We start from the raw sequence: 19,901 nt of genomic DNA, 5'->3' as shown, positions 1-19,901 counted from the left end.
CCCTGCCCCTGATGTGTGCAAGCTGACTGACTGCATGTGCTTTCTTAGCTCTATTTCATTATTTTCTCTTGAAAAGGCTTCATTGTTTTGAGGAAAATGGAAATTTTTTTTCTTTTAAAGAGTTCATATAAGAAAAAATACTTCAATTAAACATAAGGATTGCTTTCTTATAACCTTCTTTCCTTCTTATTTATTTTGCAGCCAGTCACCTATGAATGTTTCTATAAGGCATTTTGTCTTGAAACGCCGGTCACCAAAGAGCATGTGCACCAGAATATAAAGGCGCCACACTGGCCTTGTCATTACTGCATTAAAGCCGAATCTCAAATTGGACGGGTAACTTCTGACAACTAACATTTGGGTCTCCCCTTTTTCTTCCACTATCGCCCAAAACAGCACACATTCCCACTTGCAAATTATTACTGTTAACATGAATTTTAAAATGAATTTGAGAGTCCCCCATATTATCCAGGCCTCAAATTTTTCTTCTGTGCAATTCAGATAAGAGTTTCTTTCATACAAAGTACACTGAGTATTAACCACGTTCTGTGTTAGCTGTCGAGGGTAATGCTTAGTTCACGGCAGGTGCACAGTACACATCTATTTCTTCCACTCAGTCCTTGCCTCCAATGCCCAGCCCCTTTTCTTTCCTCTAAGCAGTAACAGCTCAACACTTATTGGCTATTTACATGAATGAGTGAGACCATGTGCTTTATGCATAGTAACTCACCAAATCTTCCTATCAACCCTATGGCTGGGGTTTTATCATAGATAAAACACAGCACAAAGAAGGTAGAGGGTTATATGGCTGGTTACACAGCTAGTTACAGAGCTAGTCCGTGGTATAGTGAGAACAGAGAGTCTGGCTCTGGCTCTTAACCCTGTTCTCCCGATCAGCTATGTGATCATGCCTTTCAAGGAAAACTCTAACATGGGTCAAGCTAAAAATAATTCCAAAAGCAACTTGCATAGTTGAACACAGACAGAAATAATTGAGTGGTTAGAAATGAGTCTGTTCTAGGAGTCCTCGCCTAAATCTCTAGTGCTTATAAGCTCAGATGATATTCTTTGGGGACATGATCACACCCGCTCTTATCGTTGTGCAGAAGACCATCCAGATTTAGCTTATTCAGTCTCTCAACTGCTGTTCCTGCTTTCTGGCACTGCATTTTCAGCTACTGTGTCAGATGTACGGAGGCGAAATGGCAAGACAGGAATGTCCTTTGCCAATTTGTTTAGGATTACTAGAAAACGATTAAAGGTATTAGTTAAAAGTTAGGCTTTTATGACACGCACAGATTCTAGTTCTCAATCCATCCTTCCTTACTTATCGCCTATTAAGATGGAAAATTAAATGGTCATTGTGTTCACATGTTTAAAATTGCTTATCTTATTTAACACCAACATTTCTTCATTTCAGAAATATATTTCTAACTTCCCCCAACAAATCCCTAGAGCTTGACAATGAACCAGAAGCACACCAGGATCTCATGATTCCCCAAGGCCTTAGCATGGCTTGCCCTCACTTTACCAGGAAACAAAGCTCCTGCAAGAATAATGAGCCCTAAGAGCCCATTGTAAGCTATGACCTCATCATTGTTTATATGAGCTCAGACACACATTGTGTGTGTGTGTCTAATATACACATAAGCCTTTTTCTTCCTAATGCCTACGCCTCGGGACATGAGATAATTCAGGAAGACATTACCATGCCCCTCAATAAATGAATTACATGGCTCTGCTCGGTTGATGCATCCATGCAAACACATTTCTAAGAATCGTGCTTAGAAATGAAAAAAAAAAAAATCAGATTAGCTCTTATGTTGGAACAGGCAGATATATCACACCAAATAAAATGGTGGTTATGTCTGCACCTGAGAAACAAATATCATTCTTAGGTAACAAAGAAAAACATTAACATTTCTCTATGCTTTTATATCTTTCATTTGCTTTAAGTAAAAAAAAAAAAAAAAAGCGAAAAAGGGCGTTGCCTTTGGTATATGATTCATTGCATATTTTAATCAAAGAAGCAATTGCTTTTACCACTTTTAGCCAGAATACAGAATTACGAAGGATTAAAACTAGTTATTTCTAGAGATGTACCATCCATGCATTTCATCCATACATTTCAGGATAAAAGGGAATCTCTTGGGGGTTTATTTCATTATGCTAAGACAAAGATAAGTTTCTTAAAATTGTAATTAAAAACACAGTAATATACAAAAATAAGAGAAAAAAACATCTCTACAGAAATGTATTCTCTTAAAGTAAATGATTCTACTATTGTCACAATAGTTACATTTATGACAAGATTGTTCGGATGATTAGAAATACGAGCGTAAGAATTCAGTGGTTCAAACAGGAAACAGAGTGTAAGGAACCTGTGTTTAACCTCTATGCATTTACTTCCAATCATTCTCAAGTCTTTAAATCTTCCGTAACTAGTAAATCACGTTTTTTTTTTCCTGACAAATTTCCCTTATTTCACAATTTACATATTGTACATATAAATACTACAATCTGATTACATTGGCATAGGATGGCTGATCTTATTATTAAAATTTATAGCAAAGAGCAGAGAAAATAAAAGGAAAAGATCTGCCCCGGGGGGGGGGGGGGGACTAATTACATCCAATCCGTTTTTATCGTCACTATTGTTTCTGGGTGTTTAGCCCATAACAACAAAGTATCTATTTGCATCTGATGTGACACTTTTCAGTTTGCACTAAATTCACTTCACTATCACAATGCATTTTCAAAAATCGTTTCAAAAAGAATTTCTTAACGGATTCAGACTGGGCATTACTAAAATGGATTAGATTTAACCTAAAATAGAAGATTTATCTTTTGGAATGTTAACCATTTTCTTTTCTTGGAACAAGAGCATAACTCTGGCTGCCGGCACAGATCCTGGCACAATTTGGTTGCTAAAAATGTTTGTTAATTAAATTATTGAATAACCTAGACCTAATTGTAATTTCACGCGTGGTTCCAGTAACAAAATCTATCCTTCATGGTATCTGAGTTGATAATAAGCATCTCTCCACTAAGACGCACTCCCGATTTTCATGAGACATACTGATTTTTCAACCCCACTTGACCTATCTATCCAGTATGCTGGAGTCCTTTAGAACGTTGTTTTAACGAGGAACACTTCCCAGAAAATATTTCATGCACTCCCATGGCACGTTCAAACTAATATCAACAAGAATTCATCTCATTAATTTCAAAAGATGACATAGCTCGTCTTATGGTTTGGGTTTTGATGCCAGGTTGATGTAAATAATTTTGAAAGAAAGTTCATGGCCCTCCTCTATAAAATGTAACATTAAAAAAAATGATTTTCCCTCTTCTCAACTGTATTGCCTTTTCACTGGGTTTTTATGCAATTTCATACATTTTGTGTTGCTGGACTTGGGGTCAATCACACACGTCTAACTGATTCCATGCAATCATGTCTGGATGTGTAGTTCATGTGGGAGGCATATTAAAACATGGCCAACTGATCCTATTTTACTCCATGCTTTATGCTTGATTTGGAAATCTGGCATCTTATCACAATACACTTGTGTCTTAAGCCATTTTCCCGAGGAGAGGGAATGATATGTCAAGAGTCTTTAAAGGCACTGGGTGTAATCTCACCCAGGGAGGAGGAAATAAATGGGTCACTTTATGAGGAGCACCCGAAACTTTCCAGGTGGCTAGGGACTTATTCAGAAAGCCGCCTCCTGGAGCATTAAATTGCATCCCACTGGTTTCTAACCATGTAACCAGGAAACTTAATTGCCTATCAAGAAAACACAAGTCTCTCCTGTTTTCACAAACAGGCTAAGGCCATTATTTTCATCTTGGATTTCAAGAAATCTTAAGCATCTAAGTGTAAAATGTATACAATTTCTGTGCAGGTTTTAAAAAACACCCGTAGAGTTAAACCTTTCTCTGCTTGAGATGGTCTCAGTTAAGTTCTTTTCGATACTTTGGCCCTCAGAATTTCAGCATTTCACAAGTACCTTCACTGTTGCAAGAAAAATCTGGGGGATAAAAGAGACAGAGAAGCGTCCACGGGAACCTTTGGATCACAGCTGTGTTTGTCTTTAAAGCTAGGAGTTGAACTAAATTTTTAAAGTTCACTGCAAAATTCATCCACATTCCTTTCTTCAGAAGAGCACATACACGATTTCTGTAGTTTAAAATGAGTTTACGAAGGCAAATGACAATTCTACGCCAAGTTGAACACTGAAGGAAGTCTTGAGGAAGCGGCCGGGGAAACGGCACCAGATTCTTGGGCCTGCCTCCATTCAGTATTTCTCAAGGTTGGAGAACAGGGAGGCATTAGATATCCTCCCCTCCCGGCCTATCCAGGTAACTGCTTCGGCTCTTGGCCTTGTGCTGTTAACAGAAGACGGTGGCCCCCAGGAGAACAGAAAGTCATCTTCTACCCCTTCCCTCCTCCACAGGGAAGTGGACTTCCTAACAGGGTCTCGGCAACAAAGCCTCCGTTTCTGGTGTTTTTACAGTATATTCTAGCCTTTCTCTTCTCAGGGAGGAAGGTATCTCCCTACTTCACAATCTCAGCCCAACCTCTGATTAATCCTTTTGTTCTTCTAATATGGCTAAGAAAACTAGAACAAGGCTAATTGTAAAAGAGAACCATTAACCCCATTTTGCAAATGAAGGAGGAAGAATCCTTTCAATTAAGTCGTCTGTTCCAAGTTACAGGTTTTATGGATGGCGAACCTGGGAATTAAAGACAGGTGTTGACATCTGCTATAAAATTTAGAAAATAAGAGTGGTTTTAATCTAGTTGTCAGAAATAATTTTTTCTGGGTACAGTGACATCATAAGGAAATCTATTATTTGGTCTCTTTCCCTAGTCTTTGACACAGAGCTCCTAAAACTCTAGCAATTTCCTGAGTGACAGGGGTGACAGGAGCATCTTTTTTCAGAATATTCAGTCTGAGCCTCTGGTTCCTGCCACAGGAGCTTCTAGGACCCCTGAAGCGATAAAGTGTTATCTTTGGTACACTCTCCCAGTGACTCTTGGAGGATGGTTCAAACCCAGTGATTGGCGGTTTGGAATTTTTAGCTCCACCCTCCTGAGAGGGGAGAGGGACTGGAGATTGAGTTCAGTCACCAGAGGCCGGGGATTTAATCTGTTGTGCCTACCTAATGGAACCTCCATAAAAAAAAACTGCTCACAGTGGGGTTCAGACAGGTTCCCGGTTGGGGAACACAGTGGGGCGCCAGGAGAGCACAGACAGAGCGGACATCCCAGTGCCCCACCCCTTCCCCTACGCCTTGCCCCATGTGTCACTGCCATCTGGCTATTCCTGGGTTATATCCCTTAGGATATGTTGCTAACAGTAAGTAAAGCACTGATCTGAATTCCGTGCGTTGTTCCAGTAAATTATCAAACCCAAGAAGGGGGTCGTGGGAACCTCTGATGCATGGCTGGTTGGTCAGAAGGAAAAAAATGTGACTGAAAATCTGAGGCTTGGGATGGGTGGCTGAAATGGGAGGGCAGTCTGGTAGGACGGAGCCCTCAATCTGTAGGGTTTATGCTAATGATGGGGAGTGTCACAATTATCAAATGTGAGGGGGAAAAAAATCCTCACATTTGGTGTCAGAATATTGAGAGTAGAGTCACACAGACCACAGCTATAAATCAGCGAAGACAGCATACAGAACTGAAATTCAGCACCTGATCCAAACCCAGGATCAATGCTTTTGGATCAACTGTAGCATCCACTGGATGCGGAGCTTAGATCAACCAAGCTGAGAGCCAAGAAGGGCCAGAAATTCTCTGGAGTTGCAGGTACTCAATTCTTATTTAGGCAAGCAGTGAAACACGCTGAAGCTCTTCATGATGAGTTGGATTATTAATACAACCCCAAAGGCAAAGCCTACGGAGTTAATGGAAGAAACCATAAACGAAGCACGTTTGAAAGGATACCACAGAACTTTGCAAAGATTTGCCAACTGGTCTGATCACCCTGCAAATGCCAACTGTGACATAATGTTGACTTTTTAGAAGAGAGGTAAAATAGTATGTTTCCATTTTGCATCTCCATACTTGCATTTTGGCATTTTTGCTTCCCACATCCTCCAACTGGCTGCACCACGCTCAAAGACACGTACCTTCATATCTCTTTTAATTTCCCCCTCTCCTCATACTCCAGCTAACCACAGCGCCTTGACCTACTGGAAACATTAATGCGAGGAAACCCAAAACAATGCTTATAAAAACCCAAAATGCAATTAAATTGATCAGTGGATGAACATCATGTGCGTGCATGTTTCTAAGGGGAAGACCCGGGCTACTATCTGCCCCCACAGGGTAGACGTCTGTGAGGCCAAAAAGGTAAGTAACCCCTACGTCGTTAAATAATGCGCTATTATGCATTTGTCTGAAAAACATTTACGTTTTCGTGATGGGTTTTGATTTTCAAGGATGAAATGAAAACAGATATCATCATATAAATGTGTACATGCAACCTATCCCGGAAAGAAACAGGACATCCCAGTGCTGTAGGTTTTGACAGTATCCGATGAAGAGCCCTTCCGACTTTGAAGGCAGTCCCGAAGCAGGGCTCTGCGGTGGAGGGAATCCGGGGGATGAATGTGGATTCAGGGGCACAGGACAGCTTTCAAGCTAACGCCTTTACTACATATTTCGTAATTTTCTGTTTAACTTAATTCAATTAAAAACAGAGAGCACTAGCGTCTCTGGTTCCATATCGCCTGCTGGTCTTTAGATCCGTCTATCAAGATTGGTACAGATTCAAAGCAAGGTAAGGGGGTCATATTAAGAGGTTTTATGGAAATAGTGTGCAAATCAGTCGGCAGAGTCTGTAGGATATTGTCCAATGAATGCTAATTCTCCTGTTTTCCTTTCCATCTGTTTGTTACTGGGTCTGTCCTTAAAAGCTCTTAAGTTAGGGGCGCCTGGGTGGCTCAGTCGGTTAAGCATCTGACTCTTGGTTTCGGCTCAGGACGTGATCTCATGCTTTCGTGAGTCTGAGCCCCACCTCGGGCTCTGTGCTGGCAGTGTGGAGCCTGCTTAGGATTCTCTCTCTCTCTCTCTCTCTCTCTCTCTCTCTCTCTCTCTCTCTCTCCCTCCCTCCCTCCCTCCTCTACTTGCACTATCTCTGTCTCTCTCAGGATAAATAAATACAATTTAAAAAAAATTTAAAAAAAAGCTCTCAAGTTAATGAGTCTCCTTGTGCCCACCAATTTTACAAATTGCAATTAAAAATAAATGAATGATGAATGGATGAATGGTAAATATGTAAGGTTTAAGATAATTACTTATATCTCTCAAAGGTGATTTTCAACCTAGCAGTCTTTTAAGTACATTCATATCAGCTTTACAAAGTTTGTATTATGTTGAAAGCTTGAGGATAGAATGCCTCAAACATCTTGGGACTCTTCTGTCTCAGGTCCTTCACATATGAAGAACTAGGCAAATGGTTTTTAACTTATTTCCTGTCCCTTATATTGAGGTGCAGATGTACCAGATTTACCTTGGCAGGTGGATGCATGCTGTCTGCATATATTCTATAAACGCTCATATCTCTTTTTGGACCCGAAGCGATTAGCAGAACATGAAGAGTTATAGGGAGAAGGGCAGTTTGCAAGGTTACAGGAAAACTTTTTAAAATGGCCAAGTTAAACGCCTCTGTTTCGCACTCATGAATTTCTGTCCTTGATTTTGCTGCTTGTTATTGGATATTTATTTCCCTGCTGTTAGAATTCACTAAACAGCACTGAGCAAAATCTCCACCTAGGGACAAAACCATGTTCCTTGATGATAAATCTCACAAGTCGTTACATTAATGCCCTACCAAGGAATTCTATGAGGCAGTTTTCCGGAATCTCAGGAAGTTTAACATTTGGCTGAACTAATCAGAAATGAGAAAGGAAAGAGTGTTGGTGCTAAAAGGAACTTCTTACCCCTCAGCTGAAGGTTGGAAGTCTGAATGTGAATGTGAGGCATCCGATATAAGCATGAAATTAATTTTAGCGCACAGAAGATGACCGCAATTGTGAGACACTGGAAAACACCACCACCACCACCACAAACACACAACACCAGGGGCACACAGACAAGACAGATCTACACGAAAACATTTCCTCATTCTCACTTCCATGTAGAAAATGCTTCAAAGTCCTCTGTGGTCAAGATGATAATTAGAACGCTGTCTAATGGAAGATCTGGAATAAGTATCTGTAAAGACACTGAGAATCTCTGAATTATAAAGAAAACTTTTGTAATTTGGCTCCCATGTTTAACACATTTCAATTCTTACTAATTAGGAACTCCTAAGTTTTTTCAGACCTCAGCCTACCATGTTTATTTTAAAAAGAAATTCTGATCTAGCCTTTAGTTTAACTGTACGGGGGCCTGCTAAAGGCTAACTGGTCTGCATATTGAAGAGAATGATGGACAGTAAGGCAACAGCTTCGTCTTCTCTCCGTCTGTGAAGTGGAATCCTGACAGTTACAAAAAGGAAGGCTCAGATCACATTCAGCTGATCATTCATGAGGCCGTAAGGTGACTGAATATGAGCTCTGATAAAGTAAGAAGTGAGAAGCATAGGTAGAGAGATCTGGTGGTCAAATGATAATTTAGTTTTAAGTTGTACTTAAGTTTGGTAGTGATCGAAGAGTGGCGGAAGGCTGACCATGTGTGATGCAACTCTGGAGAGGAATTTAACAATTCTAGGGGAAAGAGAAAGGGTGCAACTCCTTGATTTTCCAAGGAAACTTTAAGAAAAGAGTTAAAATGAAAGGGGCTGGTCCTTAGAAGAGTCACTCGCCCTCTACAGATTAATAGTTTATCCTGAGTGCAAAGACCAAACTATTCCTGAGGAAATACAACTGTTTTATCTCCTGTGATGTTGGAAGTATTTGGACATGGCAAAATTCTAAGTATAATTCCAATGCACTTTTAGATTAGCCATTTACGGTTATGGCCAGCAGGCACATAATTAATTAAAAAGGAAATTTTAGAACATAAAGCACACACAGCCATGGGGACTCACAAATGAAATTCATAGTACGGCAAGGAATTCTAGCTGCATGAAAACATGATCAAAACATCATCAGATGACACTTCCAAGCTTGGGTTCAAAATTATAGATAAAAATACAGATTAAATATGAGCCTCAAAGATGAAAACAATCCATGTTGTTTCAGATTCCCATGTGCCAAGGCCGGGACGGGCACAGTATGGTCAGGGTTAAGGGGATAATTATTTTGAAGGTGCTATTAGCTATAGAATCCACAGAAAAAACACTGACTAATTCATTTCCTATATTCAACTAACATTTACTGAATACTTCATCTTTTCCAGGCACTGTGTTAAGCATTAGGGAGATCTCAGAAAAATGTATTTATGGCTCCAACATAAGATGCCACCTTCCTTGGACAGTAACCGGCATGCTCCTGATTTGTCTTTTAACAGGAATACAGAAAAGTCCTTAAAAGGGGACTTAGAATTTTCTTGCATTTTTTCTGAAGTGCAGAGCCAGGTCCAGCTATATGTTAAAATAAACACGTGAAATAAAATTTAAATAAGATGCTCATTAACTTAAACATGGCAGGTGATGGGGGTGCCTGGGTGGCTCAGTCTGTTCAGTGTCTGACTTTGGCTCAGGTCATGATCTCACAGTTAGTAGGTTTGAGCCCTGCATTGGGATCTGTGCTGACAGCTCAGAGCCCGGTGCTTGCTTTGTATTATGTGTCTCCCTCTCTCTCTGCCCCTCCCCGACTCATGCTGTCTCTCAAAAATAAATAAATGTTAAAAAATTTTTTATTTTTATTTTTAATTTAAAATTTAAAATTTAATTTAAATTTAATTTTTAATTAAAATTTTCTTTAGTGTTTATTTATTACTGACAAGAGAGAGAGAGAGAGAGAAGGTGGGAGGGACAGAGAGAGAGAGGGAGACACAGAATCTGAAGCAGGCTCCAGGCTCTGAGCTGTCAGCACAGAGACTGATGTGGGGCTCAAACTCACGAGCCATGAGATCATGACCTAAGCTGAAGTCAGACACCACCCAACTGAGCCACCCAGGCGCCCCTAAAAAAGAATTTTTTTTTAAATGGCAGGTGATAGCAAGATTGCAGCCCCATGACTATCCAGCCCCAGTTTTTATTACATGGGAGAGTTTTATGCATTTCTAGGGAAGAATTCAATAGACTTCTTGGATCAATCAACAACAATCTGATTTTTTTTGACAGTAAAATAGCCCCTAATGCAGTCTTTAATTTTTATTTCAAATTAACATGATGTTTAATTCTGCATGAAGAGATCAACAGGCCCAGAATGAATACGATTGTGACCAGTCTGAAAGTATCCCCTTTGGTAATACAGGAAGCTTTGGCAAATACTCTTCTCATCACCATCTTTCCTGTGATGGCAGATGGGACAGAACTGAAAATTCTGAAATGTGCTTTGGTTCAGGACTCCATTCAGTCCCCATCTTATTTTTAGCTCCATCAATGACCACACTGCAAAGACCCTACTTCAGAGACCGGACTTTCAGCTGGAACATTCCAGTAAACTGTCAGTGATTGAGATTCTGGTCTCAACACCCACACCCAGCCCTGCTCTGGCGAATGATCCTAACGGCCCTGACTCCAAAATCAAGTACTCTAGAAAAAGAGAGTAACCAAGGAACTTCTTCTCCAAACGCATGTAAACAGGATTTTACGGAACAGTGCTGGAACAGAGACTGTTTTTCTGAATAGAACATGCAAATGCTAATGTGATATTCTTTTTCAAAAGCCTTTTGTTCAGAGAGGAAGTGTGGTCTAGTAAGAAGGCACTCCAGTGGTCGGCTGTGACAGCTCCACCCTGTCCATGAGCCAGTGTGGTGGTGTCACCCCGGACCAGACACTCAATCTCAGTGATGTCACTGGTAGAACAAGGTCAATTCAATCTCACTATCTATACAAGAGTACTGGAAGCTCTTCTGTGGTTCCTCAGAGCTTTCTGGGCTGTAACTTTGGCATCAAAGGAAAAATCAAAATGAGGAGAATCAGTGTAAGTGGGAGACTTTTTGGTTTAGTCACATCATACATGCCAACTGCTGCTTTCGGCCAAGATGGAGTAATGAGAACCAGATTTACCCGACTGCCTGTAACAACCAAAATATGGACAAAATATACAGAACTATGCTTCTAAAAGACATCTGACATCAGGTGAAGGACAGTGAACACTGAGAAAGGGGACATGAAGGAGGTGAGCTCTAGAACTGCAGGAGTGCTGGGGAGGACTGAGTTGCTCGGAGAGCCCAGATTTGCACATAATGTCCCTATGCAAAAAGTAGCTGACTCATGATCAAAGCATGCAAGTGAAAGAATCCAGCTGAGACCACGGGGGAAAAAAAACACCCAAAAAGATTAGCAGCAACAGCGCCTGGTGTTCACACAGGGTCAGGGATAGCACCTGTTCCCACCATCCAGATGGGAAAACTCAGTGTTCACAGTAGATTACTCAGAAGAATCTTACCTCTGTATTGCTGGATGAGCCATCAGCTGATAACTTGCCCTGAACCCACCTAACAAGTCTTAAAAGCAAAACCCAAAAGGATCAAACCGTTTCTGAGTACTTTAACATTACAGAACAAAGCTCAAGAACAGAGGTATACAGGGGCACCTGGGTGGCTTAGTCGGTTAAGTGTCTGACTTGAGCTCAGGTCACGATCTCGTGGTTTGTGAGTTTGAGCACCATGTCGGGCTCTGTGCTTGACAGCTCAGAGCCCGGGGCCTGCTTCAGATCCTGTGTCTCCCCCTCTCTCTACCACTCTCCGGCTTGCACTCTGTCTCTGTCTCTTTCTCCAAAAATGAATAAACATTAAAATATAGATATAAAAAAAATAGAGGTGTACGAAAGTACCCAGCACTCAACAAAGTCAAGTTCACGATGTCTGACAGCCAATAAAAAACTACTAGGTATGAAATGATGAAGGAAAATACTACATATAATGAAAACAATCAACAAAATCAATCAAAATTGACCCAAAGCTGATATTAGAGGTAGCAACCAAAGATATTAAAAGTAACTATAAATGCATTCCAAAAGTTTAAAAACTTAGGTGAAGAAATGAGAGATATGAAAATAACAAACAAAAGCCAGACTAAACTTCTAGATGTGAAAGCTACAATGTAGGACACAAAAAACAGCCATATGGGATAAATAGCTGATTGAAATACACATGGCACATCATAATCAAATTGCTCAAAATTGGTGATAAAGAGAAAATCTTCAGAGTGGCCAGATTAAAAAAAACAAAAAGATATATTATTTACAGAGATAAAGAAAAGGGTATTAGCATTCTTGTTGGAGACCATGCAAATAAGACAATGGAACATCATCATTAAAGTAGCTGCAGAAAACTTCTACCTATAATTCTATACCCAGCAAAAATGTCTTTCAAAAACAAAAGTGAAATAGAGATCTTTCCAGATATACACAAGCAAAAGAATTCTTCACCAATCTACATGCATTAAAAGAAACTTTCAAGGAAGTCCTCTGAGTAGAACGAAGATAATTCCAGATGGATCTATGCAAGGATTAAGGAGCACCAGAAATGGTAACTATCTAGATAACTATTTTTCTTATTATGTAACTCTTTAAAAGATAATTCATTGTTTAAAAGAAAACTAACAATAATGTAGTACGGAAAAAGTATGGCAACAACAGACCAAAGACTGGGAAAGGGGAAATGGAAGAATTTGATGAGGTTCTTGTAATGTACATGAAGTGGCATAGTATCACTTGTGCTGGTATAATATTGGGAAGTGTTAGAAACATTTTCTAAAACTCTGAGGCAAACGCTAAAATAACGACAGAAAGAGTTACAGTTCTAAAAACCCTACAACGGGCATATAAGAAGACCATAAAAAAATATCTTATTAGTCCAAAAGTTGGCAGAAAAAAGAAGAGAAAGGGAACAAAGAATAGATGAAACAAATAGGAGATGCAGCAAGACGACAGATTTAGGCATAACTGTATCAATAACTTCATTACATGGTGTTCACAATTTTAAAAGGCAAGATTCAACTGTATGCTGCCTATAAGAAATGCACTTCAACTGTAAAGACAGGTTCCACGAGGATGGAAAAATGATATGCTATGATAACATTGATCAGAAGAAAGCTGAAATACCTTTAATATCAGACACAGTAACTTCACAGCAAAACATAGTACCAGGGATAAAGAGGTCATGTCATAATGATAATGGGGGGGGGGGCCCGAAGGAGGACGTAAGAGCTCTGGATGTTTCTGTGCCTAAAAACAAAGCCTCAAAAATACAAAAAGCAGAAGCTGATAGCATCACATGAGAAAATAGCAGAGATTTTAATGTCGCTCACTCAGTAACAGATAAACTGACGGACATAGTACACACACACTCCCGCTCAGAATGTTCCTTATGTCCAAAGTAAACTCTCCCATGAAGCCTCACTGAGGAGATCCGCTTGCATTGCTCAGGAAGCCTTTCTGGGCATTTATTGCTGAAAACCTCAAACAAGGCCTCTTCTCTGTGGACACCATGACTGATGAGGGTTTCCCACCAGAGAATATGACTGCTTCCCTCAGCAGGAAACTTGAGTTCTAGTTCCTCAAAATCCTGACAGAAATCCTAACAGCCCGACCATGCCCCAACTCTTCTTAACCCTCAGTTATTTGTCATTAGATGGTTACATAGAAAGTCCTGTCAACTTTTGCGGTTTCCTGACTTCGGCTGTCACTGACACGTTTCCTGACGTGTCACTGTCCCAGGCACATTAACTGGGGTCAGGTCTTGCGCGTCGAGTCCCCGGGAAGCCTGCCTGACGGCTCTGTGGAAAGGCGTGAGTATCTATTGCGCTGAGATGACCCTGTGCAGGCGGCTCCCCTGTGACCCCATAACCTTCAAGACAAGGGAACCGAGGCCAAACCTGTACATAATGGTGCTCGTAACAGTCCCCAGATTTCCTTCTGGTGGCCTTCAGCACCCCCCGCGCCCCCACGCCTCCTGTTTGTGTTGGGCCCCGAAGCGACTTGTGAAAGGAGGCCTCGCCAGACCTACCCGAGGGGGCACAGCCTGCAGGGCAGTGATGTAATTCTCCAGAGCCAGGCGACGGCGGTCATTGAGCATGGCTTCCACTCGCGCCATGTGCGTCTCCACCAGCTGCTGCCTCTCGTTGGCTGCTTCCTGCTCCAGGGACTCCACTTTCTCCTGGAAATGCTGCCGTTGCAAACACGTGCACACATCAACACGGGACCGGACGTGCAGCATGGGGCTTCCCAAGGGGGTATCCTACTCCATTTGACTCCAAGATTTACAGTCCTTCCAACATTTTGACTAATTCGGCATGCTCTATGGGTTGCCTCCCTTTCCCGCACCCCATCCTCAATCCTGATTTCTCACTGTAAATCATTCTTCTCTATGGCCCCCGAAGACTGACTGGACGAGCCGTAGCACAGGCTAAATTTCTGTTACTTTTAAAACTCGAGATTACATTGCAAACAAACAAACAAAAAAACCAACCAAAACAACTCTGCTCTTCCTCAACGTATTTTAATAGGAAAGTGACCACGAGGATCTTACAATTTGCTTAAGGCAGCTGTGAGAGGAGTTCCTGTCGCAAAAGTCTAATCATGGCGTGTGATTTGTGCCAGGGGAAGAGGTAAAGGAAGAATCTGGCAACCAAAAGCAGAATGCAAGGAACAATAGGGGTTTTATGGCAATGAATTAAAACTTGAGCTAATTAAGAACAAATACAAGGAAGAGCTGAAGAAACTGAATTCCTGGACAATGATGAACAATAGTCCAAATTAGTGGGAATGTGAACAATCACCCTGGGGGTTCTAGAGGTGCTAGCCCATGTTGCCCGGTGGAGAACCCGCCTCGGTTTTACCTGGATGACTGCCTTCTTGTCCGCTTTAGGCAAGTTCTTTGCTTGCCTTTCTGCCTCTTCCCATTCTCGCATGACCTACAAGATGAGAAAACATTTCAATTTAAAACCATCAGTTCTTTTCTCAAAGATCTATTCTTTCTGTATTCGACACTGTAAACATTAAGAAAATTATCACATTCCAGTCCTATCTCCAAACTGTTTGACCTCCCACTAAGAAGTGTATCATTTCTCATAGCAGTATATTACACAGCAATGTTCACGTTCATCGAAGGAACATGGCCCTTTGAAACAAAGGTAGTCTTTTTTTCTTTTCCTGAGAAGTGGCTGCAAGTCATTTTGTTTGATGTGCACAAATGTCAACGATCCATAAAGGGCATATAGATATGTATTTTTTTTTTTTTTTCTTGCAGGCTCTGCACTGTCAGCACAGAGCCTGACGTGGGACTCTATCTCTCGAACTGTGAAATCATGACCTGAGCTGAGATTAAGAGTTAAGATGCTTAAACGACTGAGCCACCCAGACGCCTCTATATATATTTCTTGAACAAGGATTTCCAACATTAAATTGAATACTTTAGTCTCAGTTTTTTGTGAAAGCGAGTTACAAAATTTCCAACTGTGTATTTTTAAACAGTAAATGGGGTGGGGGGTGGGGGAGTGGGGAAGGCATGAATATTTATTTTTTTAAAAAAATTTTTTTTTAATGTTTATTTATTTTTGAGACAGAGAGAGACAGAGCATGAATGGGGGAGGGTCAGAGAGAGGGAGACACAGAATCTGAAACAGGCTCTAGGCTCTGAGCTGTCAGCACAGAGCCCGACGCGGGGCTCGAACTCACGGACTGCGAGATCATGACCTGAGCCGAAGTCGGCCGCTTAACCGACTGAGCCACCCAGGCGCCCCAAGGCATGAATATTTAACGGATGTGTATACATGCCATGAACACACTCCCCAAAAGAAGTACATAATGGAGGAAGAAAAAGAAGAATTCTATTGTCAGAAATTGTCAGGTCCGCCCCACTGATGGTAGGTAAGGGGGGCCTTTGCTCGCCAAACCCCATCATGAACAGCAAAGAAGACCCTATATACCTCCAGAAATTCCAAGAGAGTACACATTATAATGTTCCGAATGTAGCAAAACGTATTCTTAGCAAGTACTGCTAATTTAGTAACCAGGCTAATCTGCTCTGTAGGAAAAGAACACCTGTTCTTCTCATCCTCGAAGTCCACCCAGGGTTACGCTGAGAGAGGTTCATTCATTGGCCTGAATGCCAAGAAGCCTGCAGCTGCGTGCATGTTGTTGAAATGGAATGAAACTAGATTCTTACTACCTATGGCTGCCTTTCCTTTCCCAGTGTACTATACTCTGTCAGGCAGAGCTTTTTTAAGTGCAACTCATACCGGAACTAGGTAGAATAAAGAATAGAAAGATCAAGTAAGCAAAATAATGGTCGGTTGACAGATATGTACTTACATACTTTGTAGATATACAAAGCACAAAAGAACCTAATATCTGTACTATCAAAGCCTGTTGTTTATAGGTATTTATCCCTAAAGAACTGTTTTTTTTTCTGACATCCTTCAAGATCAGAAAAAGAGAGAGAGAGAGAGAGAGACTTAGAATAAAAAACTATTGACAGAGAACTTCTATGAGATAATACCATATCAAATCACCATGTAGGTTTTTATTTAGATATTTTATTAGCTACTAGCATTAATTTGTTATATAGGATACAAACTAGCTTCCTTGTGTTGTTTTTATGAAATTATGGAGAAAACAGAACGGAGTGAATTTTCTATTATACTTGAAGAACATGTAAAAAATAACCTAAACAGGTCACAACAAAATTGGAACCAACGTCCTACTGTTATGAATAAGAACAGAACACAAAAGAACACGTGGTCCCAGATGCTTTGGTGTCTCTAAGAGTTAATAAAGGGCACCTGTAGGGAGGGGCCTACGAAGACCACCTCTGCTTTATGGATGAGATACGGCTTGCAATAAAAAATATTTCAATTTCCTGCTTTAAGAATGTTCACGGTGGCGGTGCTCTACCATGAACTCTTACGGCAAGGAATCTCAAAATTCGTCTGAGAGAGAAACCAAGTGGCTTATTGGAATGCGAAGACTGATTTCCTGTATTACCTTTACATTTCTGCCATCTCACCTAGTACGCTCTGAACCTGGTCTGTGAACCTTAAGCTTGGGAAATACATGGACTAATTAAAGAGACTGATTTGGCTGATGCATTGAAAATAAACGCTACTACAAAATGAAATTGAATTTTAACTTTCAGAGCAATTTAACCATATCCTGTACCCTCCCAAAGAAAACCGTTCACTCAAACCATCACCCTAGGCCTATTTAATGCAAGATGAACACACACCACAGGCTCAATCTCTCTCCTGGAACAGCGGCTTCCACTACAGTGCTCCAATGACAAACATTACTGTACATTTGCTACATGGCAGATCTTGTATTAAGAGCTTCATAAAGTCTATCTTGCTTAACTGATGACTTAAGCAGTCCATGAGATGAGTCATGGCGATCTCCATTTTATGGATCAGGTTAAGCTACCTGCTCGAGGTCACGGAGGAAAAAAAAAATGGAGAAGGAAGGATATACACCAAGATCATTGTAGCTCTAAAGACCGTGCTTTTATCTTCCATGGCCCAATGTGCCATTAAAAAATACAAAAATTACATATACATTTTGTATATATGTATATCTATATAACATATAAATTCTGTGTTTATATATCCACATAAATAACATATAAATGTTATACATGTGTATTTATAAATATACGTAAATATATATAAAATATATAATATTTATATAATAACATAAAACAAAGGCAAATTCAACAGGTGAGCTAAGTTTCTTTTTATTTGGTGACAGGAAAAGGACTGTTCCTAAGATGTTGATGCTTATCTTAAAAATAATAAATTTAGAGAAATGTCAACTTTCATTTTGAAAAATTTCATTTTAATGATATAGCAAAACTACTAAATAAGTAACATACATAATTATTACATGATATATATATACATAGAATAAAAAGCATTCCTAGACTATTCAGAATCTTAGATTTGCTAGACCCTATTCAACAGCAATCTATAAGTTTAGTTATCATGAGCCCCAGCAGCCAAATACCAAAAAAAAAAAAAAAAAACCCTCCAAAATGTCTGTTTTCATAAGAAAACAAATAGTAACAAAAATTACAAAAAAATTCAATTAAAAGTCTCAGGTTCCTCCATATAGTCTTATGAAGCAATTTTTCACTGCATGAACAGAAGTTACCAGTTATCATTGGATTTATGGATCTTCAAAGACTTAGTTATTTTATGTAGAAAAAATGACAACTAGTACATAGATAGAGATTTAAGAGGCAGGCAAGTTCAAAGTCAAACAGTCCCCAGAATTCAGGACCACAGATTATGAAGATAAATGTTAATCTCAGGCATCTCGCTTTCCTACGACCACTGGAATTAGCAGACCAATGCACTCTCTGCTGTAGCATAACATCTCTTATATCTTATATAACATCATATATATATATATATATATATATATATATATATATATATCTTATATCTTATATAACATCTCATATCTCAGATATAACTAATAACTAAGAGATGAGGAAACTCTGTAAAGATTTATATGGACTAAGTCATGGGTTAAATAGATTTGCTAAAATAAAATTAAGCTGCTATTCTAGGAGAGATCTGGAGTATCTGAAACTGACATATGTATCAAAAAAATCACTAATAAATCACTCAGTACTGGAAAAGCCAAGCCAAGCCAAGCTTTCAGTGTTTATTTTTGTTATTATTCTTTTTTGGACTTCATTGTGCCTGAAATGATTTTGAGACTAGCAAGAAGGCTCTGAAAGCTTCAGAAGCAAAAAGTGAGACAGGATTTAAGCTTAAAAGGTGTTATTTCAGAGGTAATAAATACAACTCCAAGTCATCCTATGCTTTCTTAACAGTGATTATATACCAGCCTGTGTTTTTTCCTAATGAAAAGTCCTGTTTTTCAGAGGGACTGCCTTCGGGTGAAACCTCAGTATTCCATTCTACCTAGCTTTCTAGTTCAACTTGCTTTTATGTTTTCATCATGGCCAACAACTACAATTGCACGTTACATTCCAGATTCAAAGAATTTTAACTCTCCCCCCACTTGTTATTATTCCAAAATGGATCCAAGTGTTATGGTCATTCCTCTTAAAAACAAAACAAAACAAAACAAAACAAAACAAACAAAAAAACCCCAACTAATTGTGTTGTGTCTTCTAGATCCATTAGCAGTTCTGTTTTAAAATGTAGGGTTTTTTTTTTGGTTGGGATAAGCACTGGGTGTTGTATGGAAACCAATTTGACAATAAATTTCATAAAAAATAAAATAAAATAAAAAATATATGTTTTTTTTTTTTTTTAAATATTCAAGTATGTTGAGGTCAACAGATCAGGAGAAAAATGCCATTGAAAAAAGACTGTTACTCACACACAGTTCCCAAGAGGAGGCGACATGCCATGTCATTGAGGGGAGGAGGGCGGGGAAGCACTAGGGTGGGTCAGGAGGTAGAGGGCATGAGGGAAAATGTAGCCAGGAGTCTGGGTTCCTTGAGAAGGAATGGGTGAGTCAGGGTAAGCAGGCTTAGATTCGGCTAGTTTGAACAATTTGGTAGGTTCTGGGGTACAGGGGCTCTCCCTAGATGTCTGGTACCTAGACTTGGGGTGAGGAGGTAGATAGTGGGTCAGAGTGTAAGGGCCTGAAGAAGGTAGTTGGGGGATATGGGCTTTGAAGTGGTTGGTTTGACAATGGAAGGTGTGCCCAAAGGCTAGTCATTTGCTACCTCTAGAACTGGCTAACTCTTGGAGGGGGAGGTCTCCCTACAGCTAGTAAGGCCCCACATGTCAAAACACCATGATTAATGCTGTTACTAAAGACTTATTGTGGTCTTAGAAAACATACAGCAGATA

The 19,901-nt window shown here is 40.0% G+C and overlaps 1 protein-coding gene across 7 annotated transcripts in view; it reads right to left on the bottom strand.

Annotated features, from left to right (window-relative positions):
* Positions 1-19,901, bottom strand: part of APP (amyloid beta precursor protein) — a 272,213-nt gene that overhangs the window by 66,972 nt on the left and 185,340 nt on the right. For all 7 annotated transcript variants that reach the window (XM_027041765.2, XM_027041766.2, XM_027041767.2 and 4 more), the window contains 2 exons: positions 14,913-14,987; positions 14,081-14,239 (listed from right to left, as the gene is read on the bottom strand). In XM_027041765.2, coding sequence (XP_026897566.1) covers positions 14,081-14,239; positions 14,913-14,987 — 234 coding nt within the window. The remainder of the gene's footprint in view (positions 1-14,080; positions 14,240-14,912; positions 14,988-19,901) is intronic.

This window comes from Acinonyx jubatus, chromosome C2, assembly GCF_027475565.1.
Source record: "Acinonyx jubatus isolate Ajub_Pintada_27869175 chromosome C2, VMU_Ajub_asm_v1.0, whole genome shotgun sequence".
NCBI classification, from domain to species: domain Eukaryota; kingdom Metazoa; phylum Chordata; class Mammalia; order Carnivora; family Felidae; genus Acinonyx; species Acinonyx jubatus.
The sequence above is the reverse complement of the archived record's forward strand: the minus strand, read 5'-3'. Positions and strand labels throughout refer to the sequence as shown.